The sequence below is a fragment of the Heterobasidion irregulare genome (genome assembly GCF_000320585.1).
Source record: "Heterobasidion irregulare TC 32-1 unplaced genomic scaffold scaffold_13, whole genome shotgun sequence".
Taxonomy (NCBI): domain Eukaryota; kingdom Fungi; phylum Basidiomycota; class Agaricomycetes; order Russulales; family Bondarzewiaceae; genus Heterobasidion; species Heterobasidion irregulare.
In genome coordinates, this window is record NW_009258209.1 from 239,676 (window position 1) to 262,291 (window position 22,616).

The window sequence follows — 22,616 nt, forward strand, 5'->3', positions numbered from 1 at the left end:
CTTTCACGCACTCTTCAGCGAACCGAACTCATTGCTCGGATCACTCTGTACATGCCGCCATGTCGCACCTCGGGCACAAACACGCAGGCTCTGTAGCTCAGAACCACAAAGCTCAGCTGGCCACGGCCTACAATGATCTCGGTAAGGAGCTCTCGTCGTCGAAGATCAAGGTTGTGGGGAATTATACGCTGGGAAAGGTCATTGGAGAGGGTGCGCAGCATTCCTTACTCGCTTTCTTGCACAGCGGTCTAAGGCTTGGAAATTCTTTCCGTCTGCTCCCGAAAATACCTCCGTACCATTCTACCTCAATGCTATTGTGGTGTCGCAGGTACATATGGAAAGGTGCGCCTCGGGACCCACCGCCTCACCTCGACCCGCGTGGCCATCAAGCAGATCCCCAAAGCCCTCTCCGCAACCCTCACGCGCGAGATACACCACCACCGGCAGCTGCACCATCCACACGTCACACAGCTATACGAGGTGATCGCTACGGAGTCCTCCATCTGGCTCGTCACGGAACTCTGTTCTGGGGGCGAGCTTTTTGATTTCCTCGCCGAGAAGGGCCGCCTTGCAGAGGACGAGGCGCGCGTTCTGTTCGGTCAGCTCTGTCTTGCCGTTGGCTATGTTCACGAGAAGGGCATTGTTCACCGCGACCTCAAGCTGGAGAACGTGCTCCTCGACGAGAGATGCAGGATTAAACTCGGCGATTTTGGTTTCACGAGGGAGTTTGAACGTGGCACGTATCTCGAGACGTTCTGCGGGACGACGGGGTACGCTTCTCCAGAGATGCTGCAGGGGAAGAAGTATCTGGGCCCAGGTACGTTATTCGTTCACTCACCCATCAACAAGATTCCACCTGTCGCTCCTATGCGGTCGCTCATATGATGCGCCATGGCTTTTGCTTTCTTTCAGGTTTGTTTCCTCGTTCTTGTTGAGGCTATGTGTCTAACAAAATGAAGCAGAGGTGGACGTTTGGTCACTCGGTGTGATATTGTATTGTTTATTGACTGGAACGCTCCCGTTCGACGACGATGACGAGGCTTTGATGCGTGAAAAGGTCATCAAAGCTGCATTTGAGGACCCTGAGTGGCTTTCGGAAGGCAAGTCGTATTTTGAATCTCCATTCGTGCCCACAACCAGCTTGCCACCAAATGTCCTCTGCCAATAAACATGGGAGATTGTTCAACTAACCTTGCATGTTTGCATAGATGTCCGAGATTTGTTGCAGCACATCTTGCAAAAAGACCCGGCGAAGCGCCTTACCATCGAACAAATCCTCGCGCATCCTTGGTTTTCTCACAGCCAGACCCCTCAAGCGTCCGCGGCCCCGTCCACATCTGCATCACCTTTGAACCCTTCCGCGCAGCCCACAACTCCGCCAGCAGATTCGGCTGCACATTCTCGCTTCTCCTATGAACCATCTGGCTCGGTCACGTCTGAGTCGACCTCTACTTCTACCTCCACTTCCTCCGAGCTTGACCGCTCGTCAGCCACTACGCCAGACCATGACGACGACGACGAGCTCTCCCACGAGTCGCTGGCCACCTCGTTATCTTCAAAATCTGCATTGTCCGATCAGCAACGTGTTCACAGGAACGCGAGTCAGAGTACAATCAAGAAGACAGAAGTCAAAATCCCAGAGAAGGGTAGAGATATAGAAAAGGGAAAGAGCAAAGCAAAAGGCAAAGGGAAAGAGAAAGAGAAGGAAAAGGGAAGGGGAAAAACTAGAACGACAGTGCCTCCGCATCCCGAAACAGTTGTAGAGGAGGATGCGCGCGCGCCTCATTCGGCCCCACCTCGCAGTTCGTTAACTCGGCCGCGCCCGCGTTCACCATCGGGCGGGTCATACAAGGAGCCTCCCGCACTCCCGACGCGCACCCCCGTTCGCACTAAGAGGCGCTCTGTTTCCTCCACGCTCTCCGATCCTGAGTCACCTATCACTGCGGGCATCGATGCCTCTGCTTCCACGCATGCACACATCCACGCGCCGCAGGACTTTGCGACACTCCTCCGCGCGCCCGCACCCATCATATTTGGCACGGCGCTCGAGCGTGCTCTGTTAAATAATTTAAGCGCGCTCGGGCTTGACACGGCGCAGATTGTGCACTCGGTCCTCAGCGACGCGTGCGATGCCACCGGGGCATTGTGGTGGATGCTGAAGCGCAAAGCGGAGCGCCGCGCGCGCGAGGACGGCACGGCCGGTGTCGCAGCACTTTCGCTAATTGAGGAGAACGATGACAGCATGGAGGTAGATATGGACGACCCTCAAGCGCGTGGGAGTGTCGAGATGAAGCGATGGAGGGAAAAGGGGCGGGACTCAGGGAAGGAGAAAGAGCGAGGACATACGGAATCGCAGCGTGGTTTGAAACCTGAACTCTCTACTGCACGCTCAGCGCCAGAGCTTGCGTTCATCCCGCCGACACCGACAGTGACACAGCAACGTCCTGTGACCCCGCCACGTCCTCGCTCACCTAACAACCCGTTCTTGTCGCCTGCGCCGTCCGTGACAGAGTCGATGCTCAAATCGGCCACGTCGACGCCCGCGGCAAGCCTCAAGGACAAGGACAAGGACAAGGACAAGGACAAGGACAAGGATGGGTCAAAGGGTCGTAGAGAAGGCAAGGCGCGCTCGGGGAGCGTGAGCATCATGCAGCGTGCGACAACTGCGCTCGAGGCGGCAGGTCTGGTCAGGAAGAAGTCATCGGAGGCGGTGAAGGATCAGCAGGCGAAAGAACGAGAACGAGAGAAAGAGAAAGATGTCGAGAAGCGTGTGGCAGCAAGTGAAGAGCGCAGAGACTCGTATGGTAAGATCCCAAAGTCCCCCCCCATGAAAGCGATCAAAGATAGCGTGCTACCAACCACACCGTCGATGGACCTTGCATCTGCTCCCGTCAATCCGAGCTCGCCGTGGGTCCTCCCGGGCTTAAGCAGTTCGCCCCCCGGCTCACGCACCGCTACACCCGTTACTTCGCCAGGCGATACGCTGACCGCTCTCCCAAATATTACGGAGAATGGCATCAAAAGCTCAGGGCACCACCGCAATCGCGCGAGTCTGCTGTCTGCGTTCAGAATGTGGTTCAACGAGGACCGCAAGGCCAAACGCAAGTCTGCTGCGGGAGGCGCGCACGGCCTCTCCTACGGGCATGCTGTTGGAGGTCGCTCGCCTTCTACAGACCTCTCCAACCGCGGAACCATCAAGGTCAAACGCCGTACGAGTAACAACGCGCGTAAAGGCCATCCCGCCAAAGGTCATTCAGTCTCCTCCCGGCGGTCGAGCAGCGTCAACTCGCGCCGGTCTTCGACTGCATCAATGCACATGGTGGTTTTGGACTCTCCGCAGTATCTCGAGCATGCGATCGGCGTGAGCACGTCCCGCCAGCGTTCTGATCCCAGCAGGCGCTCACTTGGTAGCCGTACGCCAAACTCGGAGCGCGGCGAGTACGCATCTGCCTCTGCATCGCGCCCGTCCTCGGTGCAGAGTTTCTCCGTTCAGCCACGACACCGTAAGTCCCCCTCTGCAAGCTCGGCAGGCTCGATACACCTCGTGCGCACCGCATCTCCATTCCATCGGCGCGCGGGCTCTGGCTCCGGCTCGTCTACCCGCGTCGTGCGCTCGCCGCCGCCACTTCGTACTCCGTACGCCCATACACGTTCAGGGTCCACCACTTCGTCGGTGCCCTCGCTTCCGTCCTCGCGTCCAGGGTCGTTCTACGAGCCCTCAGAACCTGACGGGACACGGACCGCCTCGCCTTTACGGACTCATTCCCGCCGCAGTAATGATGACTCGTACCACCCTATTCCACCTCTCCAGCAGCAGCAGCCCAGGCGCGCAACCTTTGTAGCTCAGAAGCGACCCAGCGCGCTCGGGAACTACTACGGCTACGGCGTCCGCTCAGGCTCAGGCTCGAGCTGGAAGAAGTCTTGGGGGACGGAGCCACCAGGCTGGCAAACGCGCACGGTACATGTCCCTGTCGATGTCCAGGTCCTCTCAGTGTCTCCCAGTCTCGTTGGTCCAGTTGGCGATGGCGCAGGCGGTCTCAGAGACGTATTTTCTGGACGGCAGTCATTGAGTATGGGCGACGAGGATGACTGGGTAGATGAAGAGGACGACGTGCCGGCATTTGCGGGCGGGTTAGGCCAGATGTCCGCGTCAGTCAGCACGTCGGCCCCTGGGTCGGCTTCGACATCGCCCTTTGAGTATGGAGGGTATTCTCATATGGAGGCACCCATCGTTCTTGGGCCGGCGCCGAGAGGGAATGTTGGTCGTGCAGCGACCAAACGGGCGGGCAAGGCGGGCGGTGCTGGCGGTGTTGGAGGAGCACCTAACGCGGGAGGAACAGGTGCTGCACGGACGAAGTCTGTGCCTTCGCCGATCGGGCGGATATCGCCACTACCAGCTGACGTGATTGTCGAACCTCCAGAGGCAAGGGGTGGACGGCGGCAGCTTCCAAACAATCGCCCAGGGCCTGCCTTCCGAGGAAATGCGATCCAGGAGGAGGACGAGGGAGAGGAGGAGTAACTGGATTGTTTTCGTCAGTTTTGGTTCGGCGGATTTCGTGGTCTATCTTGCATTAACGAAAAGTTTTGCTGTAGCTTATGGTCTGGGTTATTTTTGCCTCGATATCTCGCAATTTTCTTTACTACCCTGCCTTCATCTCTAACTTTCGACCGCTCCCTGCAGTCACTATGGCTCCGACTTATCTATATACATATACATACTTCCGTCCGCACACACGCCCTCTTTGATACCCTTTCTTTTACATTCATTTTATTTTCTTCCCCATCATCGTTGACATACTCTGTGCAACGCTGTGCAACCACAGTGGACCTACAGTTGTTTGGATCTAGAAAAGCGTGAGAAACACGGCTGGAATTTGCCGAATTTTTGAACTCCGACTGCCGCAGCATCGACTCTGGTATCGGCACAGCGCCTAGTATACCGAAGGCACGCAAATTCCATCAAGGTGAGCAGGATTTTGACATTCAGGCGTGGAGATGCTGTGAAACGCGACGAGGAGAGTACGATGATTCCATAGAGAGGCATATTGCATGGAGTTCCGGTCATTCAGAGGGTGGATGACAGACGCAAGCTCGGGATGACGGTGGATAGTTGATTCAGTGACTAACAAGACTTCGTCGCTTCGTCCAATTATTCAGATGGTGAGTGCTGTATATCTTATGCCTCTCATCGCACGCTCACCGTCCCGTCTCGGAGAGTAGAAGGTCGAAATTGACTCTTTCTCCGGTTACAAAATCTACCCCAGCAGGGGCCGTCTTTTCGTTCGTGGGGACAGCAAAGTGGGCTTCTTCACCTTCCCTGCACCCCTCGACAAGTTACTCATACCACAATACTGTAGATCTTCCGCTTCTCCACGTCCAAGACCCAGTCCCTCTTCCTCCAGCGAAAGAACCCCCGCAAGATCGCATGGACACAAGTCTTCCGCCGCATGCACAAGAAGGGTATCACAGAGGAGGTCGCCAAGAAGCGCTCACGCAAGACCGTGAAGCACCAGCGTGGCATTGTCGGTGCTGATCTTGCGGCTATCGCGGCCAAGCGGAACCAGACAACGCAGGTCCGCACCCAGCAGCGGTTGGCTGCCATCACCAAGGCCAAGGCCGAGAAGAAGGAAAAGGAGGCTAAAAAGCCGAAGGTGCGTTGGTCCTGTCTGCTCCCATCCTGCATCGCTCAACTGATTTGTGCAATTGCAGCCTCAACGCGCGGCTGCCCCATCCGGCTTCAAGAATGTCTCGAAACAGGGCGCAAAGGGCGGCAAGGGTGGTCGTTGAGCGATCGTGTGCTGTGTTGTTGACCTCTTGTTTCCTTTCTTATGGTCCATGTATTATGACTTCCCCCCGCACGGAAAACTCTATGCGACCCTGCATGCCTCGTCACCATCCGACCGTTGCAGTACTTGATCGCGCGCATTGCTCCCAATGCCATACTCTTCCTGTGACTTTGGTGCCTTGTTGCATGGTGATTCGTTCCACCGTTTAACCTTGGTGGAATGGTCGCTGTTCCAATGGTAAGCCGCATGATTCACTCATATTACATTGGCAGTCAGTATCCCCGTCGACCTCAACAAATCCAGTTTGATAATTCGTTAACTGCAAAAACTGACTGTGGTGTTGTATACAACTTGCATACTCCATCTGTAGGATCAGAACTCTACTGTACGCGGTGCCGCATTTCACAGGATTAGTCTCCTAGCAGCAGAGGTGCGCGACAGGGCAAAGTCCCGGAGCCCAGCTAGAAATGCACATACTCGTCTGCTACGTCGCCTTCCAACATTGTAATATCTCTGCGCTCATGATCCCGAGGGCCGGCAGTGACTGTCATTGTACGGTGGACCCCATCCTAAATGTGACAGGTCAGCAACATAGAGTCAGCGATTCATTCAGAGGTGGCACGGTGTGAACAACCCCCGGTAGCACCCTTCTCACCATCCTGCTGTGTGCCAGTCCCGGATGTTCTGCTACCTCAGCTTCTCGCGATGACATCTCGACCTCAGCTGACTCCGGCCCTACAGTCTCAATGTTAGTCCCATCACTTGCACTCACGACTGTCCTCGCGCCACGTCCACCGAGCTCAATATCAGTGAATGAGGGAACAGGAGCAACAGGAGAATGGCGATTCCAAAAGAATATCTCAGGTGCATCGGTGCGCTTCTTGCCTGCGAGGGCGTGGATTTGGCGCACGGCGGAAAACAAGGGGATCGACAGACCATCTTTACGTTGGCACATTAGTACAAGTGATACATAATTGAAATTGAGGGCATCGTTCAGTGGATGCGGGATGTTATACACTCACGAACAACGATGGAACAGAGAACGATGAAGGCGACGATTGGATGCGGGGTGGCAGTCAATAATTGTTGGTTTTGAGAGGCATCTTGAATCTTCTCTAGGCGTGTGATGGCAAGTGTTGATACGAACACCGCTCCAACGCCTATCTGCAACCAAACGATCAAAGGGTCTAGAAGCCTTCCAGCCATGACCGTTAAACTCACAGGACCTGTCAAGTATCTTCGTCAGTACGTCTGAGCCAAAAAATTCCCCTTCATACTTGAATCGAGGAAATACTAACCGAAATGCCTCGCAAAGAGTGCCTGCCGCCAATTTGCGATTTCTGGTACGAATTTGTATAACATCAACGAAAATGGTATGCGTCTCAGGGCCAGGATTATCAGAGACAGTACTACGAGGCGCCATGGCGTGATCCCGAGCTCGGCTTGATTGAACTGGCCGAAGGGTATCCATGCGCCGATGTAGATGAATGCGACGCAGTTTAGGACCAGATCGATGACAGATGAAAATCCTTCATTATCGATCTGTACGTTGAAATAATTATCCCATGATATTGCACTGCCTGTGGTTTTGTTCAGGCCGCCTGGACGAATGAACGAGGTTTAACGGCGCACCGGCTGCAAACGCTGCGAGAAGATCGTCGCAACCAATTGTACTAGTCACACCGACGGTGAATATGGCCAAAGCGAGGAATTGTACAACGTAAGATTCACGGTCGATGAAACCCTTCGTATGAGTGTATCTCATCAAGTGGTAGAAGACTCGACCTGGAATAGTCAGGACAACTATGAGCTACCACGCATACTGGGGAAAAACTGATTTACCAATGATAATCCCTATCACGATACCTAGGATGACGATCTGATCAAAGAGAGAATTAATCTTCCATGTCTGTCTCCCGTATGTGGTGATCAGACGCACATAGCCAACCGACGAGAAACCAGTCACGAAACGCATGACGATATGATTCTGTAGTGAGATAGAGTGAAATACTCAGGAAGGGGTAGGCCAGTCCATCGTTGGATGCTGACTCGGCTACTATCAATCGGCGGAGATCCGCAGGGACATGTTCTATGGCAAATTTTCCGCCTGCGAAAGAGACTTTAGTGATGCTTCCTCTTTATCCTTTACATGATCATACCAATGATAGCAACAGGATCTGTAGGTGTAAGACATACGGAAATGGCCAATGCTAATGTGTATTTGAGGCCAGGGAACAAGAGGTGCATCAGGCCTTGAAGCCGATAAACAGCCATACAAATGTGACAATGGCAATCAAAACATTACCTGCACGTACGAGCCACCCAAACGCCATGGTTGAAACAACCATGGTAAGAAGGCTGTTGATGTGTTTCCACATGTAGGACTGTGGTAGTTCAACACCGATGGCGAAGAGCCCAGTAGCAAGAACAACTCGCATGACTTCGAGAGTCACTGCGTTGTTCTCAACATTCCAAGAATGAGGGTCAAAAACATTGGCAACGTGGGGTCCCATGAGTATACCAAAAACCGGTACCAAGAACTACTTCGTTCACGTATATCTGTCCTTGAATATATGAGCGATTGTGCAAGAAAATAAAAGTTAATATCCATGTCACACTTTCTCCCTGATAAGCAAGGCCACCATGCTGAATTGTGATGCGGTATAGCAGGTAAGTGTGCTAAAAGTATTCCTGATCGGTCATTCAAAGTATGAATGAGATGTCAGGGTTTGCTCACCGTTTGACATTTACGTAGCAAGCTCAAAAGTTTTAGGAAGGAGAAGGCAGAGACCTGCAGAGACTGATCGCTACTACGAATCCTCCGAGCAGGATATATGCCATTCCAGGCGTTGTCACCTGCACCCGGCACCGATAAATTTCTGGAATGTGTGCGGTCAATCACAGCGAATAAAATAAGAGATACATCACGAACTTCCATTAGTTTCATGGGGAGATAGTAGAGCGATGAAAGCACACTAAGATATACCTTCTAATCAGTCAACAAGGTTGGTCGTAAATAATAATAATTTCGAGATATAGAGTCAAAGGAGCCCTCGAAGTCGCTGACGGACTTGACTTCGACTCTGGTGACTATTTATGTGACGTGACAGACGCGCTCGTCACATTATGTCACGGACTAAGACGCGTCCGGAAATCGAGCTCGGGCTCGACATTCATCGAACCTTCACCCGAAAACCTCCTTTGCTTCACCAAGCTTGCGCTTGCAGGGCCCTCGGAATCTAAACCACTCGAGACGAAATATGGCCCGTGGATTTAATGGACGACAGGGACAGGGTTCGTTTCGGGGGTTTCGAGGAGGCCGAGGCCGCGGCCGAGGGCGGGGAGGCTCCAACGCGTCAAGACCGGACGCCGTGCTTTCGAGAGATGACGAGGGTACAAAGCTGGCAGAGAGGTTTGAGCAAGTTAGAGTGAACGATGAGATTGACGAGAAGCTGGGTTTCGCGCGGATACAGGAGGGACCGAAGAAGGAGGGGTGGTTGATCAATATGCATCCGGTACGCCGCGCAGTCTCATTTAATGTCTTCTGTACTTACACTATTCATCCTAGACAATCATGAAAGACTCTGACTGGCCTAGCGGCAAGGCAGCGGTTGATTTTTACTTTATACAAGATGACGGTGGCATGTTTAAGTGCACCTACCAGTACGAGCCCTATTTCTGCGTCTCATGCACGGTGAGTAGATGTTTCCCTTGCAGTCCTTTTAATGTAAATGGGACTCCGGTAGACGTAGGGTTTATGAGCCATCTACCCTCGCAAAAGAAAAAAAAAACTAGCTGTTTACTGATTCTTTAACTTGGGCAGAACGGTATGGAAACAATCGTCGAAGAATGGCTCATCAAGAAATACGAGGGTCTTATTTGCCGCATCGTCCGCGAACGGAAGGAAGACCTCAAGATGCCGAATCATCTTCTCGGCCATCGTCGCCTATACCTCCAGCTCTGCTTCCGCAACGTTTCCGACTTACTAGCTGTCCGGCGCGACATCGTGCCCTTAGCTCTTGCAAACAGCGCAAAGCGCAGCGCTGTTGATGCCTACGCAGAGGTAGTCAGCGCCAGCGCGCACAATGATGTGAACAGAGCATGGGGTGCTGAGACGGATGATTTAGCAGCCAAGGATAAAGATCCACGCGAGGGCATTATCGACGTGCGCGAGTACGATGTACCGTATTATCTGCGCGTGGCCATGGACAACGAGATTCGCGTTGGGATGTGGTACGCGATCACGTTCAATGCGGGGCATCCTGCGTTGACACCAATCATGGATCGAGTCAAGCGCCCTGATCCCGTGGTCATGGCGTACGATATCGAGACAACCAAGGCGCCATTGAAGTTTCCAGACCAAGCCATTGACCAGGTCATGATGATATCATATATGGTCGACGGTCAAGGGTACTTGATCACCAATCGTGAAATTGTCAGCCAGGATATTGAAGATTTCGAGTATACTCCGAAGGAGGGATATGAAGGTCCGTTCATAGTGTTCAATGAGGCCGACGAGGTACAGCTACTCAAACTTCACGCGCGGTCTTCGCTAATTCAACTTCTAGGCAGCTACTATTACTCGATTCTTTGAGCACATCCAAGAGGTGAAGCCAACAGTGATGGCCACTTTCAACGGCGACTTTTTCGATTTCCCCTTCCTTAATGCGCGTGCACAGGTGCATGGCATCGACATGTTCCTTGAAACAGGATTTGCGAAGGACACTGAAGACGAGTACAAGAGTCGGACGTGCGTGCATATGGATTGCTTTCGATGGGTGAAGCGCGACTCGTATTTGCCGCAAGGAAGTCAAGGCTTGAAAGCTGTGACTGTTGCTAAGCTTGGTTATAATCCTATTGAACTGGATCCAGAGTTGATGACGCCGTGAGCACTTTTTACTACGATAAAATGCTCCCATGATTGACCAAGGGTTCTAGATACGCACTTGAGCAACCACAAACACTAGCGCAATACTCAGTCTCAGATGCAGTCGCGACGTACTACTTGTACATGAAATACGTTCACCCCTTCATCTTCTCGCTCTGCAACATAATCCCGCTTTGTCCAGATGAAGTTCTTCGTAAAGGTACAGGTACTCTTTGCGAGACTTTGTTGATGGTTAGTTATTTCTGTTCCCTCATTACGTATCTGATCAATCTTGTACAGGTAGAAGCCTTCCGTGGGCATATCATTATGCCGAATCGACATGAGGAAGAGCATGGTAATATGTACGAAGGACACTTGTTGGCGTCTGAAACATACGTCGGTGGTCACGTCGAGGCCCTCGAAGCTGGCGTGTTCCGCAGTGACATCTCGACACATTTCAAGATTGAACCGTCTGCAGCGCAGAAGGTGAAAGCTTTTTCCTTTAGATGATATCAAGGGTCATTGACATCCTGCTCCCTAGCTCATCGATGAATTGGACGCAGCCTTGTCGTTTTGCATCACAGAAGAGTCCAAATCATCCCTCGATGACGTGGCGAATTATGACGAAGTCAAAGGCCAGATTCAAGCCGCCCTCGAGGAAATGCGGGATAATCCCCTTCGAATGGACAAGCCATTGATCTATCATTTGGACGTGGCAGCCATGTATCCAAACATCATGTTATCGAACCGTCTACAGCCAGATTCGGTCGTCGACGAATCGGTCTGTGCTGTCTGCGACTACAATCGTCCGGGAAAGACATGCGACCGCCGCCTAACTTGGGCATGGAGGGGAGAATTTTTTCCCGCGCGACGCGACGAGTACAATATGATTCGACATGCACTGAACCAGGAAACATTCCCACCCAAGAAGAATGGCGGCCCCCCGAGGAAATTCGTTGATCTCTCGGAGACAGAGCAGACGGCGCTGATCCACAAGCGCCTGGGCGATTATTCCAGGAAAGTCTACAAGAAGATCAAGGATACCAAGGTGGAGAACCGTGAGGCGATCCTCTGCCAACGCGAGAACCCTTTCTACGTAGATACCGTGCGGCGGTTCCGAGATCGTCGTTACGAGTACAAGGGCCTCCACAAGACTTGGAAGAAAAACCTGGACACGATCGTATCCGAAGGTCGCTCGCTCGCGGAAGTTGACGAAGCTAAGAAGCTGATCGTTGTCTATGATTCCCTGCAGCTTGCACATAAGTGCATCCTGAACTCGTTCTATGGCTACGTTATGCGGAAGGGCGCGCGCTGGCATTCAATGGAGATGGCTGGTGTTACGTGCTTGACGGGAGCTACGATCATTCAAATGGCTCGCCAGCTCGTCGAACAAGTCGGTCGACCCTTAGAGTTGGATACCGACGGCATTTGGTGTATGCTTCCCGGCGTGTTTCCCGAAAATTTCAAGTTCAAATTGAGGAATGGAAAAGCCATTGGTTTCTCCTATCCTTGCACCATGCTCAACCACCTCGTTCACGACCAATTCACCAATCACCAGTATCATGATCTTGATCCAGAGACGGGCGAACACAAAGTCCACAGTGAGAATTCTATCTTCTTCGAACTGGATGGTCCGTACAGGGCGATGATTCTACCTTCGTCCAAGGAGGAAGACAAATTATTGAAGAAGCGGTATGCAGTCTTTAATGACGACGGATCGCTTGCAGAATTGAAAGGCTTCGAGGTCAAGCGTCGGGGCGAGTTGCAGCTTATCAAGATCTTCCAGTCTCAGATTTTCGAGAAGTTCCTGCTCGGATCTACAACTGAAGAATGCTACGCTGCCGTCGCTCAGGTAGCCGATCAATGGCTAGACGTACTATTCACCAAAGCAGAGGATCTCTCAGATGAAGAGTTGGTGGAGCTTATTGCCGAGAACAGGAGCATGTCAAAGACACTAGCTGAGTACGGTACACAGAAGTCGACATCTATCAGCACAGCCAAGCGTCTTGCAGAGTTTTTGGGCAGTCAAATGGTCAAGGACAAAGGTTTAGCCTGCAAGTTCATTATCTCGGAACGACCTTTTGGAGCGCCAGTCACAGAACGCGCGATTCCTGTAGCCATTTTCTCAGCCGACGAGAGCGTGAAGCGGACGTATCTTCGAAAGTGGCTTAAGGATAATGGCCTTACACAGTTTGATCTGCGATCTATCCTGGACTGGGAATACTACATCGAACGCCTTGGTTCAGTCATTCAGAAGCTCATCACCATCCCTGCGGCTATGCAAAAAGTCGCCAATCCCGTCCCACGTATTCGCCATCCTGATTGGCTTCACCGCCGAGTCGTAGCACTAGACGACAGATTTCAGCAACATAAAGTCACCGATTTCTTTAAGCGCATGACGGTCGAAGACAAAAGCCAGGCCACTCAGCCCCCGGATATCGAGGATTTGCAAGGGCGCGGTCTGCGTCCCACACGTCCGCGAATTGCTGTCGTCAATCGAAAGGGCAAGCGCAGATTGCCTTCTGAGGAGCCTGCGCTCCAGATTTCTACGGAGCCGCTTCCAAACCCCTCTTCTAACTACTCTGCCTGGATCAAGGCAATGAGACCTCGCTGGAAACAAAATCGCATTGCGCGTGCAGGCGATCCAGATTCACCTATGATACCCTCAATGTTTGGACCTACGAAAATGAAAAGCTCTTCCCGCTGGGATGTTGTCCAACTTCGCCCAACTAGGACACCTGGGCGGTACAATCTCTGGCTCTCAGTTGACTCGAAGTTGGTGTCTGCGCCCCTTCGGATCCCTCGAGAATTTTATCTGCATCTAAGGAACCCTCCTTCAGATGACTTTTTCCGAACCGACCTATACTCTTGCGATAAGGTTGTGAAGAACCTGCCTCGCAACCTCCCTTGTGTCAATCTGTACAGGGTCGCGGTTCGTGAGGACATATACCAACAGGCTCAAGAGCACTTTGTGGACCTCACAAATGATCCAAACGTCGACGGCATTTTTGAACTGCAGGCAAGTTGTGTTGTGCTGCTCGCCGTTCCCTGACATGTTCTGACCTTTCAACCCTCTAGGTTCCTCTCGTCATTCGTGGTCTTCTCAAACTCGGCAAGACCTGTGAGACCAAGGACAACATTACTCTGAATCGTGCACAAATTACTGGCCTAGATCTTGATGCCCTCCAACCAGCTCATCCTAATTATCGATCCAAGTACCTTGATGAAGGCAGAGCTGGAAAATATGTATTTTTGTATCACGCATGCTCGATTAACCGCCCTACTCAAATCTTCGCCCTCTTCCTCCCTAACGGCAATGTCAGACTCCATCTCGTTGATCCTGCGACTAGGCGACAGCCGATCTCTCGTCTTCGTGAACTCTACGAAGAGCAGTGGCAACAGCATCGGGAGAAACACGGGACCAGCGTATCTCTGGAATATCCTGCTCACCGAAATTTCAGCCCTGCAGATTACCACGCCAATGATATCACGGCTTTAAAAGCCGTGTCGAGAGACTTAGGCATGTTGGAAGACCAATCGCTTACTGTGGTCATCTCTTCGGTGAAGGAACAAAGTTATTTCGATGCATTCCTTCCCAAGCTTTCCAAGTTTCCAGTGCTCTCCATGCCAAAAGCCAGGGCACCGCATAGTCTAGATGTCTTCCCTTGGCAAACCCATTTTGCTCAAAAGATGCTCATCCGTTATTTTTCGCTTGGTCCGTGGCTGGATCGGATGGTCTCCCTAGCTGAATACTACAACGTACCCATTGGCCACATTGACGGCGATCAGCCACTGTTCCTGTCTGATCTGGACTTTGCGCGTCGGTTGACCAATCAGGATACTCTCTTATGGTGGTCACCAAGTGGACGTCCTGACCTTGGCGGCATGGAGGATGATCGACGATTTACCGAGGAGCTTCCCCAGACCGATTTTGTATCTCCAGGTTGTTATTCGAATGTCAGCCTCGAGATCACCGTGCGAAATCTCGCGGTCAACGCTGTCCTTCATTCTGTTGTCGTCAACGAACTTGAAGGCAGTGGAGGAACCACCGCTTTCGACTCGGTATCCCACATGATCGACGAGTTCGCGGAAGGAGAGGCCAAACGAGATCTCACCTTAGGCGAATCCAACATCTCTCCGCAAACTATCGGTGTCATGAAGTCGATGGTCAAGACGTGGCTACTGGACAAGATCCGCTATAATTTCGAAAGCCCTGCATCCCTCGCGATCGACCATTTCTGGCGATGGATCAGCTCAAGGGCATCTCATATGTATGATCCCAGTATGCATCGTTTCGTCCATGGCCTCATGAGGAAGACCTTCATTCAACTCCTGGCTGAATTCAAGCGATTGGGATCGCATGTCGTCTATGCTGACTTCAGCCGAATTCTACTCGTCACCTCTAAACCTCCTGGTACAGCGCATGCGTACGCAACATATATCACCACCGCAGTGACATCCCACGAACTCTTCCAACACATCTACCTATTCACCGAAAAGTTCTACGACTTCCTGATATTCATGGATGAAGCCAACCTTGGCGGGATCGTATGCGAAGATCCACTAGCCGTCGAACCTCCAGATGAGCTCATCATCGAGATGAACTGGAATATCCAAAAGCATCTCCCAGTCGCGATCCAGAGGGACTTCATCGACCTCGTTCGATACTTTATCATTCATCTATACAAAACAAAGCAGAAGGCGAACGAGAACTCGCGTGGACCCCTTCGTATCTTATCCAACGGCGCACCTGACGTGACCCAGAGGGATGCTGCGAGAACGAAGGAGATGGACAGCGTCAAGGATTTCCTTGCCCGGCGGCTTATGCGGAAGCTATTCATGTTCATCGACAGTGTGCAGACACGGCATCGGAATGCCTCAGTTGACGAGGAGCTTAGTGCCGACTTCGAGTTTCCTCTCCTCCCGGGCTCGTACCTCAATATGTCCGACCCTACTCTCGAGTTCATCAAATTTGTGTGCGCCGTATTCGAACTCGCGAAGGATTACCAGAGCGAAGTTGGGCTCTTGAAGCGGAACGCACTCGAGCTGATCGGCGTGAAGTATTTCGGAGATGAAGTCATTTTCCGGAATCCCTGTGACCCTCTCAAGCTGCCCAGCGTACCTTGCAGGCACTGCGACGCCCTGCGCGACTTCGACTTCTGTCGGGATCCTGACCTGCTCCCTAACAATCAGGAGATATCGCCAAAGTGGTCATGTTCAGACTGCGGGGGCGAATACGATCGGGTGGCCATTGAGCTAGAATTGATGGAGTTTGTGCATGGGCTAGAGAGGACGTTCGCTCAGCAGGATCTGAAATGCGGAAAGTGCAAGCAATTGCGCTCAAACAACGTGGCGAAGCATTGCCAATGCTCAGGATCGTTCCAGCTGACTATCAATAAAGCAGATGTCAGGAGGAAGCTGAAGACCGTCTTCAATGTTGCAATCGTCCACAAGCTGGTGAGACTAAGGGTACGTTCTTCGCTTTGCTTTCGACGGAGTAGAGTGCAGACTGACTCTTCATACAGGAAACCGCCCAAGTTGCACTAGGTAGTTCATGAAACCGGAACAGGAAGTCCCCAGCCTCGGTGCTATATTTACTCTGTGTCTTTTGAATTCTGTTGCTACATTGTTTTCGGCCATGTATTTCTAAGCTACAACTTGTCGTTCATGCTATGTACTATATCGCCACATGTTTCACGTCTTTCCGAAGTGGTTGATAGAATGTCTTAGTGCTCGATCAGAAACACTAAGGTCAATATACTAATATCTGTTCTCCAACCCGGCATTTTTTGTGTGTAGCGCAACGAGTCAGCGAGTGGTCAATTGATCCTCTGACGGGCCATGCGGGAATCATAACACCCGTATGGCGACTGTAGATGAGCATGGTCCGTGCGCGGGCACATCCGTATATAAGCCGGCCATCATGCATGATGATTTCTTCATACTTACCTTGAAGGCACAGGCTCCCTCACGTACCTGGGCTTGTGGGCCATGGGGACCTTCCATAGCACGGCGACCCTGTCCCCAGAGGGTACCTGTGGTTTGTATGTGCCTCTGGTGCATGCACTTTCTAAATATTTGGCTTGTTCCACCTCGGCCACTCTGGCTGGGTGGGCCTTATTTTTTGCCGGTCTGCAGTGCTAACCCTAACCTTAAATTAAACCCATCTAATCTTATCTTTACTGCAATGTCAATGATTTACTCCCAATATGAACCAAAGTATGCACTAAAACATGGCTCATTGTGTGTGAGATGTTCATTGGTTGCACATGTCCTGTCTTTACATCAAACATACAGATGGCTGAGATATCACACTTCCCACATGTCTTCCTTGAGGCATATGACTACAAAGGCAGATTGGCACAACAAGCATATGCTACAGAAATATCTACCTACAGAATGTATCCTCCCTTATCAATGCACCAACAAATGTGTCACATCTACACTAACATTGTTCAACACACATACATTGGAATGTCATTAATGGGATACTTCAATAGAGCTACTGGGAGACACCCAAATCTATTCATCAATGTCAATGTGACAGAGACAGACCCATGACCTTGTCAATACGGTGAGGGGAGATGAATGATAGATGTCGAAATGGTCCCCCTCCAAGCAACAGTGCCGATTCAGGAAGGAACACAGCTAACCATAGACGAGGATAGGATATTGAGCGCCGGGAGTCAGGGATAAGGGCATGAGTCCAGAGCAAGCACTTGCAGAACCCGAGGAGATGAATTCACCGGGACATTTGCATGTTGGTCCGAGTTCTAAACCCGTAAGGATTAGCTGGATAGCATTCAATCCCGATGATCCCGCCCGCGCAATATGTGCATATCGCCGCTGAAGAACCTGGAATATGGCGGATGTTCAGGACCGTCCAGTCAGCTGCGCAATTGAAGACTCTGGCGGCTGAGTGTGCGATCTCAATCATGATGGCACGGATACGGAATAGAACGTACCTAGTTGAGGGAACTCAAATATCGAAAGTGTGTCAGACCTCTGGTCTGGTAAGCCGAGTTCACGCTCCAGCAGTCAGGCGACCAGCTGCTTAGCCAGGGCTACAAAAATGGGGAAACCTTGGGAGATGATGGCGAGAAGCCACTAGTCAGATGCATTCAGGCCATGATGACTGTAATCAGGGAGCTCAGCGCCTTAGGAGACCAAAAAGGAGCGATGAAGTGGGTCCCAGTTGAGAACGTGGTGGTTCAAGACAAACCAGTCGAAGCCGACCAGGAGCCACAGAACGCTGGTGACGTTACCTCACTGTAGTTCAACCCTGCCACATCCTCCCTCTGGATTCACAATCCACAAATCATTCATCGTATTCCCGCAGCATCATTCGGAAGTACCGGTTGGCTACAGACGTGCTGAGCTGACGACGACAACGACGACAAACGAGATAACGACGCCAAACGACCTCCCGATCTTCCAGATATCGCTGCCATGAATTTCTTTAAGACAAAGCAGCGGACACCGCCCGACCTCGTCCGGGGCCTCCGGGATAACATTTTGAAACTCGAATCGTCGCCACCAGGTGATGCGCGGAAGAAAGTATGTGCAGCTCCATGCTCAGCGCACTTAGCTGACAATAGAGGTATTTCATCCAACTCTATCTTTACACGGCTCTATACAGGCGAGCGAGGAGATCAGCAAGCACTTGCAGCAGATTAAAGGGTTGCTCTATGGCGATGGCGGTGCGCAGTGATTCTAAATGCCTCAAATCTTATCTTGACCTGCATTATCCCGTATACAGAGCCCGTCCCGGAGCTCCTCGCTCAACTCGCTCAAGAGACCTATTCCACAGATCTGCTCTACTTTCTCGTACTTCACATCGGCCGGTTCGATTTCGAGGCACGCAAAGACGCAGTGCAGATCTTCAACAACCTCTTGCGGCGCCAGATCGGGACGCGCTGGCCCACGGTCGAATATATTTCGTCCAAGCGTGAGGTGCTTTTCGCTGCTCTGCAGGGGTATGAGAACGAGGAGGTTGCGCTGAATACGGGCATGATTTTGAGAGAGATGTTGAAGCATGAGCAGTTGTGCAAGATCCTGCTTCACTCAGAACAGTGCGTTAATCATCATCGTTGTTCTTCAAAGATGTTGCGTTGGGTGTGTGGGATGCTGAAATAACTTGACGGGGAAGGTTCTACAAGTATCCGCATTACATCGAGACTACGACATTCGGGATATCATGTGATGCGTACTCCAGTCTGAAGGATACACTTACGCGACACAAACCCATGGTTGCGGAATACCTTGACAAGAACTACGATCGGGTCCGTCCCTTATGCTACATCTGATGCTCTCTGTGCTCAACATATGTCACTGCATATACAGTTCTTCAACTCCTTCACGACCCTCATCCTCTCCACAAACTACGTTACTAAGCGCCAATCACTCAAACTCCTCGGCGAGATCCTCCTCGACAGAGCGAACTTCAATGTGATGACGCGCTACATCGCGAACGAGGCTAATCTCAAGATGATGATGAACTTGCTCAGAGATAAGAGCAAGAACATCCAGTTCGAGGCGTTCCATGTTTTCAAGGTCTGACCTCTGCCTGATTGTGTCACAACTCCTGAGCTGATTAGTGGGATATATAGGTCTTCGTCGCAAATCCCAAGAAGCCTCCGCAGATTGAGAATATTTTGAGGAGGAACAAAGACAAGCTTCTGGTATATCTGAAGAACTTCCACAACGATAAGGATGGTGCGGCCCACTCTCAGCCTTCCGCTTTTTAGAATTTCACTGATCAAATTGCTGGTATCATAGATGAGCAATTTACGGTATGCTCACGTTGATGATGAAGCTATCCTGATGCTAATCTATTCCATAGGATGAGAAACAATTCCTTATAGTGCAAATCCAAGGCCTGTAACTTGCACCATCTCCTCTCTTCCCTCGTACCCGCAAGTCGATCGTCCAATTGTCCTCGCCGCCACCCTTGCCATCATTTCAATACCATCTATACACCATTGTATGATCGCACCCCCTTGCTACCCGGAGCTGTGGCCCCAGCCTCTTTTGTGCCTACCATACCATGCCGGCGCGATCAACTGTTCGCGCCTCATACCTAATACGGGCCGGCCATCTCTTCATCGCCTTTTACCTACATTCACCTTGCACATCACGCGCCAATCACTATCCCGCTAGGCTTGCCCGTCTCGCTTTCTTGCTCGCTACATTTCCGACCATTGCCCCTGCAGACATGATCTGGTCCAACCGTGTCGCACCCTTGTTGATTTGTCCTCCGTTGAGTTGCCGTGTCCGTTGATCCTGAGCGTGCGCGCCCTGTGTGCATAGCATGGACATTTGTACCCGTCGACGCGCATCTGCCGTTTGACTCTTGCCAGCTACAGACGGGCCGCGTTCTTTTGTTTGTTTCTGCCTGCGATTTCGTGTCTTGGAGCCATGGTCGGCGTTGCTGTCAGTCGTCGTCGTCGTTGTACAGTACGCAGAATGGGCCATCGAATGAAAAGATGTGGATTGTAACCTGCGAACCCGTCCAAGAAATTAGAATATGTTTTTTGCACGCCAGAGCACTTGGGAGTTTACCGGGGTCTCGTCACTAGACACACCGCCTGCGCACGTGCTGTTCCGCCATGGCTATGTCGAGTCGGACGCGCTCAAATTCCGAGCCCTAAAGCCTGTTTCGACGTCCTCTTGTCTTTAACCACCACCATCTCTCGTCTTCCCATCTCCCACCTTCCGTTCCAATTGACATGCCCTCGTTTACGCCCGACTCTCAGCTCGACCTGCTCTTCTCTGCCCATCTCATCCCTCAGAAAGTCAGAGATGAACTTCCCGCAGACCTTCATGTATATTCGCCGGACTTGTCGCATACCGTGATAGAGTCAACTAATGGGGCCCACGCAGATCCGCCCACTGGCTGCATCGGACTACCACCGCGGGCACCTCGCAGTTTTGAGCGTCCTGACCACCGTTACGGACCCAGGCGAAGCCTCCTACGTTGCGCAGTTCAACACACTCCGATCGATACCGTATACGTACTATACGCTCGTCATCGTGTCGAAAGAGACCGACCGCATCGTCGGCGTCGGCTCTATCTTTCTCGAGCGCAAATTCCTCCGTGGCCTGGCTACGGTCGGACATATTGAGGATATCGCGGTCGACGCATCGCAGCAGGGCAAAAAGCTCGGGCTGCGGATCATCCAGGCGCTCACGCACATCAGCGAGAACAACGGGTGCTACAAGACGATCTTGAATTGCAGCGACAAGAATATCCGTGAGCGGCCTTTTGACATCATCCTGTGATTGGCATGGCTGACGGGTGGTACATTGTTCTACGTAGCATTTTACGAGAAATGTGGATATGAGAAAAAGGAGAACGAGATGGCAAGTCGGTTGTCCCCGTAGTCTGCGATTGCGCTCTGACACAGACATGACAACCCTTTCATCAGGCTAAATATGCGTCGGAGCGCGCGCGCACACCAAGGCTGTGAAACATAGCCCACGTTCACACTTAGATCATTTCGGAAGTTAGAGCACCCTTGCGTTGGCCATAGGACTCATACTCATACCCTTCGTACAGGCTTGTCATGGACCTCTACAGTACCATATCGATCTCACCATTATATATTCATCTAGATACCTTGCGCGGCCCGGCTCTTTTTAGCTTCCTTGGCCTCCTATCTCTATCCACATGACCGTGGCGTCTACCCTAGCTAGAGTCTGTTTGATAATTGAATAATCAACACCACGCCATGATGAGTGACGGGTTACAGAGAGCGGATGACTAGGAGTTTTGAGTGACGGGTACAATTACAGTACAAACTAAGCGACAACTACGCCGACATAATAACGCTGTGATATTTTATGGCACGGTGGATCCATACTGGTATTGAGATTCGGGAAAATGGGCGCATAGTATTCCAAAACGAACGAACATGTCTTATCCTGGGCTTCAATGTTCTCGATCCATCCGCAACACAAGAGTAGCGCTCATTGACCATCTAATATTTAATTTTTTTGATGTTTGAGCGAACCAGGCCCTCAGATAGATGATTGATACTTACAGAGTGACCGCTAAACCACTGAATGATCATCAAAGACACGTTTGGACTTTCCCTTCCGATGCGACCTTCCTTGTTTCTACAAGGTTTATGAATAGGGAAGTCAGTCTGCAGAAAAGACTAGGCACACCTCGCCTTGAACGAGACTCGAATCGTTCTCAACCTGTTTCTTAGTAGCTGTGGGACTTAAGCCAGACGCTGCCTATAGGGACAATGATCGATAGACCGTCGGGCACAGACGATGTTCACTCACTTTCGCCTGCTTTGTGTCTTTCTTGCGGATATCCTCTCTAGCCTGTGTGTATCCCACTGCTAGGGACGCCTGGCGGTCCTCTTTCTTCTGCGAAGGAGACACCTTCAACAACTGACCTTTCAACACTGTTCCATTCGCTCCCTTGACCGCCTCGAGAGCGTCTGCGTGCTCAAGGAATTTTACAAACCCAAAGCCTTTGCCGCTTCCGCTCTCGGGGTCTCGTGGGATGTTGATGGAGGTGATTCTGCCGTATTGTTTAAAGCTCGCCCTCAACTCATCTCTGGTCACGTTAGGATCGAGCCCCCCGACGAAGACGGTCGTGAACTCGGATTTCACCGCGTCCTTGAGGACCTGGCGATCTTGTTCCGCATGTATAAGGCGCCGCGCTACCTTTGCGCCTACGCGATGGGATTTGGGAATTTTGGCTGAGTCGGACGGGACTACGGTGTAGACCAGTCGATGCAATAGTTCTGCCGTTTGAGCGACGTCGAAGCGCATGAAGCCGTAGCCGTTATGCATGCCCTGAGTATCCGTCATTTTTTCAAAAATGTGCATGCACTGCAAGACCTTCAGATGGGGTCATTGAATTCATACGTCCATACGCACGTCCTTGTCAACCTGCTCTTTGGGATCGACGATGATCCATGGCCACGAGATAGCGATGCTCATGC

At 51.6% G+C, this 22,616-nt stretch overlaps 8 protein-coding genes across 8 annotated transcripts; 6 read left to right on the plus strand and 2 right to left on the minus strand.

Annotated features, from left to right (window-relative positions):
- Positions 1-59: 59 nt before the first annotated feature.
- HETIRDRAFT_56242 (uncharacterized protein) lies at positions 60-2,131 on the plus strand (the record flags this gene model as incomplete). Its single annotated transcript, XM_009554196.1, has 4 exons — positions 60-210; positions 329-817; positions 963-1,086; positions 1,897-2,131. Coding segments are annotated over 4 exons (999 nt in total), but the record flags the coding sequence as incomplete, so codon positions are not given.
- A 2,839-nt stretch (positions 2,132-4,970) lies between these two features.
- HETIRDRAFT_481875 (uncharacterized protein) lies at positions 4,971-5,891 on the plus strand. Its single transcript, XM_009554333.1, has 4 exons — positions 4,971-5,160; positions 5,221-5,298; positions 5,358-5,651; positions 5,710-5,891. The coding sequence occupies exons 1-4, from the start codon at positions 5,158-5,160 to the stop codon at positions 5,785-5,787; spliced, it is 453 nt and encodes a 150-aa protein (XP_009552628.1). The 5' UTR covers positions 4,971-5,157; the 3' UTR covers positions 5,788-5,891.
- Positions 5,892-6,247: 356 nt separating this feature from the next.
- On the minus strand, positions 6,248-8,299 carry HETIRDRAFT_120361 (Na+/H+ antiporter; the record flags this gene model as incomplete). Its single annotated transcript, XM_009554334.1, has 7 exons — positions 6,248-6,355; positions 6,442-6,725; positions 6,809-6,946; positions 7,085-7,387; positions 7,419-7,530; positions 7,726-7,773; positions 8,102-8,299. 7 exons carry the CDS (start codon positions 8,297-8,299, stop codon positions 6,248-6,250), a joined length of 1,191 nt encoding a protein of 396 aa, XP_009552629.1.
- Positions 8,300-9,046: 747 nt separating this feature from the next.
- Positions 9,047-16,211, plus strand: HETIRDRAFT_126968 (uncharacterized protein; the record flags this gene model as incomplete). Its single annotated transcript, XM_009554335.1, has 9 exons — positions 9,047-9,301; positions 9,355-9,480; positions 9,610-10,305; positions 10,355-10,671; positions 10,725-10,905; positions 10,954-11,139; positions 11,195-13,672; positions 13,732-16,122; positions 16,179-16,211. The coding sequence occupies 9 exons, from the start codon at positions 9,047-9,049 to the stop codon at positions 16,209-16,211; spliced, it is 6,663 nt and encodes a 2,220-aa protein (XP_009552630.1).
- Positions 16,212-16,593: 382 nt separating this feature from the next.
- HETIRDRAFT_56295 (uncharacterized protein) lies at positions 16,594-16,797 on the plus strand (the record flags this gene model as incomplete). Its single annotated transcript, XM_009554198.1, has 1 exon — positions 16,594-16,797. A coding segment is annotated over one exon (204 nt), but the record flags the coding sequence as incomplete, so codon positions are not given.
- Positions 16,798-17,977: 1,180 nt separating this feature from the next.
- HETIRDRAFT_437029 (uncharacterized protein) lies at positions 17,978-20,157 on the plus strand. Its single transcript, XM_009554336.1, has 8 exons — positions 17,978-18,210; positions 18,293-18,353; positions 18,413-18,725; positions 18,803-18,935; positions 18,997-19,206; positions 19,263-19,368; positions 19,432-19,445; positions 19,496-20,157. The coding sequence occupies exons 1-8, from the start codon at positions 18,103-18,105 to the stop codon at positions 19,535-19,537; spliced, it is 987 nt and encodes a 328-aa protein (XP_009552631.1). The 5' UTR covers positions 17,978-18,102; the 3' UTR covers positions 19,538-20,157.
- A 181-nt stretch (positions 20,158-20,338) lies between these two features.
- HETIRDRAFT_446881 (uncharacterized protein) lies at positions 20,339-21,274 on the plus strand. Its single transcript, XM_009554337.1, has 4 exons — positions 20,339-20,477; positions 20,536-20,905; positions 20,972-21,015; positions 21,081-21,274. Exons 1-4 carry the CDS (start codon positions 20,382-20,384, stop codon positions 21,120-21,122), a joined length of 552 nt encoding a protein of 183 aa, XP_009552632.1. The 5' UTR covers positions 20,339-20,381; the 3' UTR covers positions 21,123-21,274.
- Positions 21,275-21,878: 604 nt separating this feature from the next.
- On the minus strand, positions 21,879-22,614 carry HETIRDRAFT_455862 (uncharacterized protein; the record flags this gene model as incomplete). The annotated part of the gene is made up of 3 exons (XM_009554338.1): positions 21,879-21,890; positions 21,946-22,503; positions 22,552-22,614. The coding sequence occupies 3 exons, from the start codon at positions 22,612-22,614 to the stop codon at positions 21,879-21,881; spliced, it is 633 nt and encodes a 210-aa protein (XP_009552633.1).
- Between the last annotated feature and the right edge of the window lie 2 nt (positions 22,615-22,616).

What these genes read in the sequence shown, in the direction of transcription:
- HETIRDRAFT_437029 (XM_009554336.1), top strand. Translation starts at nt 18,103, where the DNA reads ATGAATTTCTTTAAGACAAAGCAGCGGACACCGCCCGACCTCGTCCGG. An exon ending in CAGGTGATGCGCGGAAGAAA is followed by an intron (nt 18,211 to 18,292) that starts GTATGTGCAGCT and finishes GGCTCTATACAG; the next exon opens with GCGAGCGAGGAGATCAGCAA. An exon ending in TTGACAAGAACTACGATCGG is followed by an intron (nt 18,936 to 18,996) that starts GTCCGTCCCTTA and finishes CTGCATATACAG; the next exon opens with TTCTTCAACTCCTTCACGAC.
- HETIRDRAFT_481875 (XM_009554333.1), top strand. An exon ending in TCGTTCGTGGGGACAGCAAA is followed by an intron (nt 5,299 to 5,357) that starts GTGGGCTTCTTC and finishes ACAATACTGTAG; the next exon opens with ATCTTCCGCTTCTCCACGTC. An exon ending in AGGAGGCTAAAAAGCCGAAG is followed by an intron (nt 5,652 to 5,709) that starts GTGCGTTGGTCC and finishes GTGCAATTGCAG; the next exon opens with CCTCAACGCGCGGCTGCCCC.
- HETIRDRAFT_446881 (XM_009554337.1), top strand. Translation starts at nt 20,382, where the DNA reads ATGCCCTCGTTTACGCCCGACTCTCAGCTCGACCTGCTCTTCTCTGCC. An exon ending in AACTTCCCGCAGACCTTCAT is followed by an intron (nt 20,478 to 20,535) that starts GTATATTCGCCG and finishes GGGCCCACGCAG; the next exon opens with ATCCGCCCACTGGCTGCATC. An exon ending in AGAAAAAGGAGAACGAGATG is followed by an intron (nt 21,016 to 21,080) that starts GCAAGTCGGTTG and finishes CCCTTTCATCAG; the next exon opens with GCTAAATATGCGTCGGAGCG.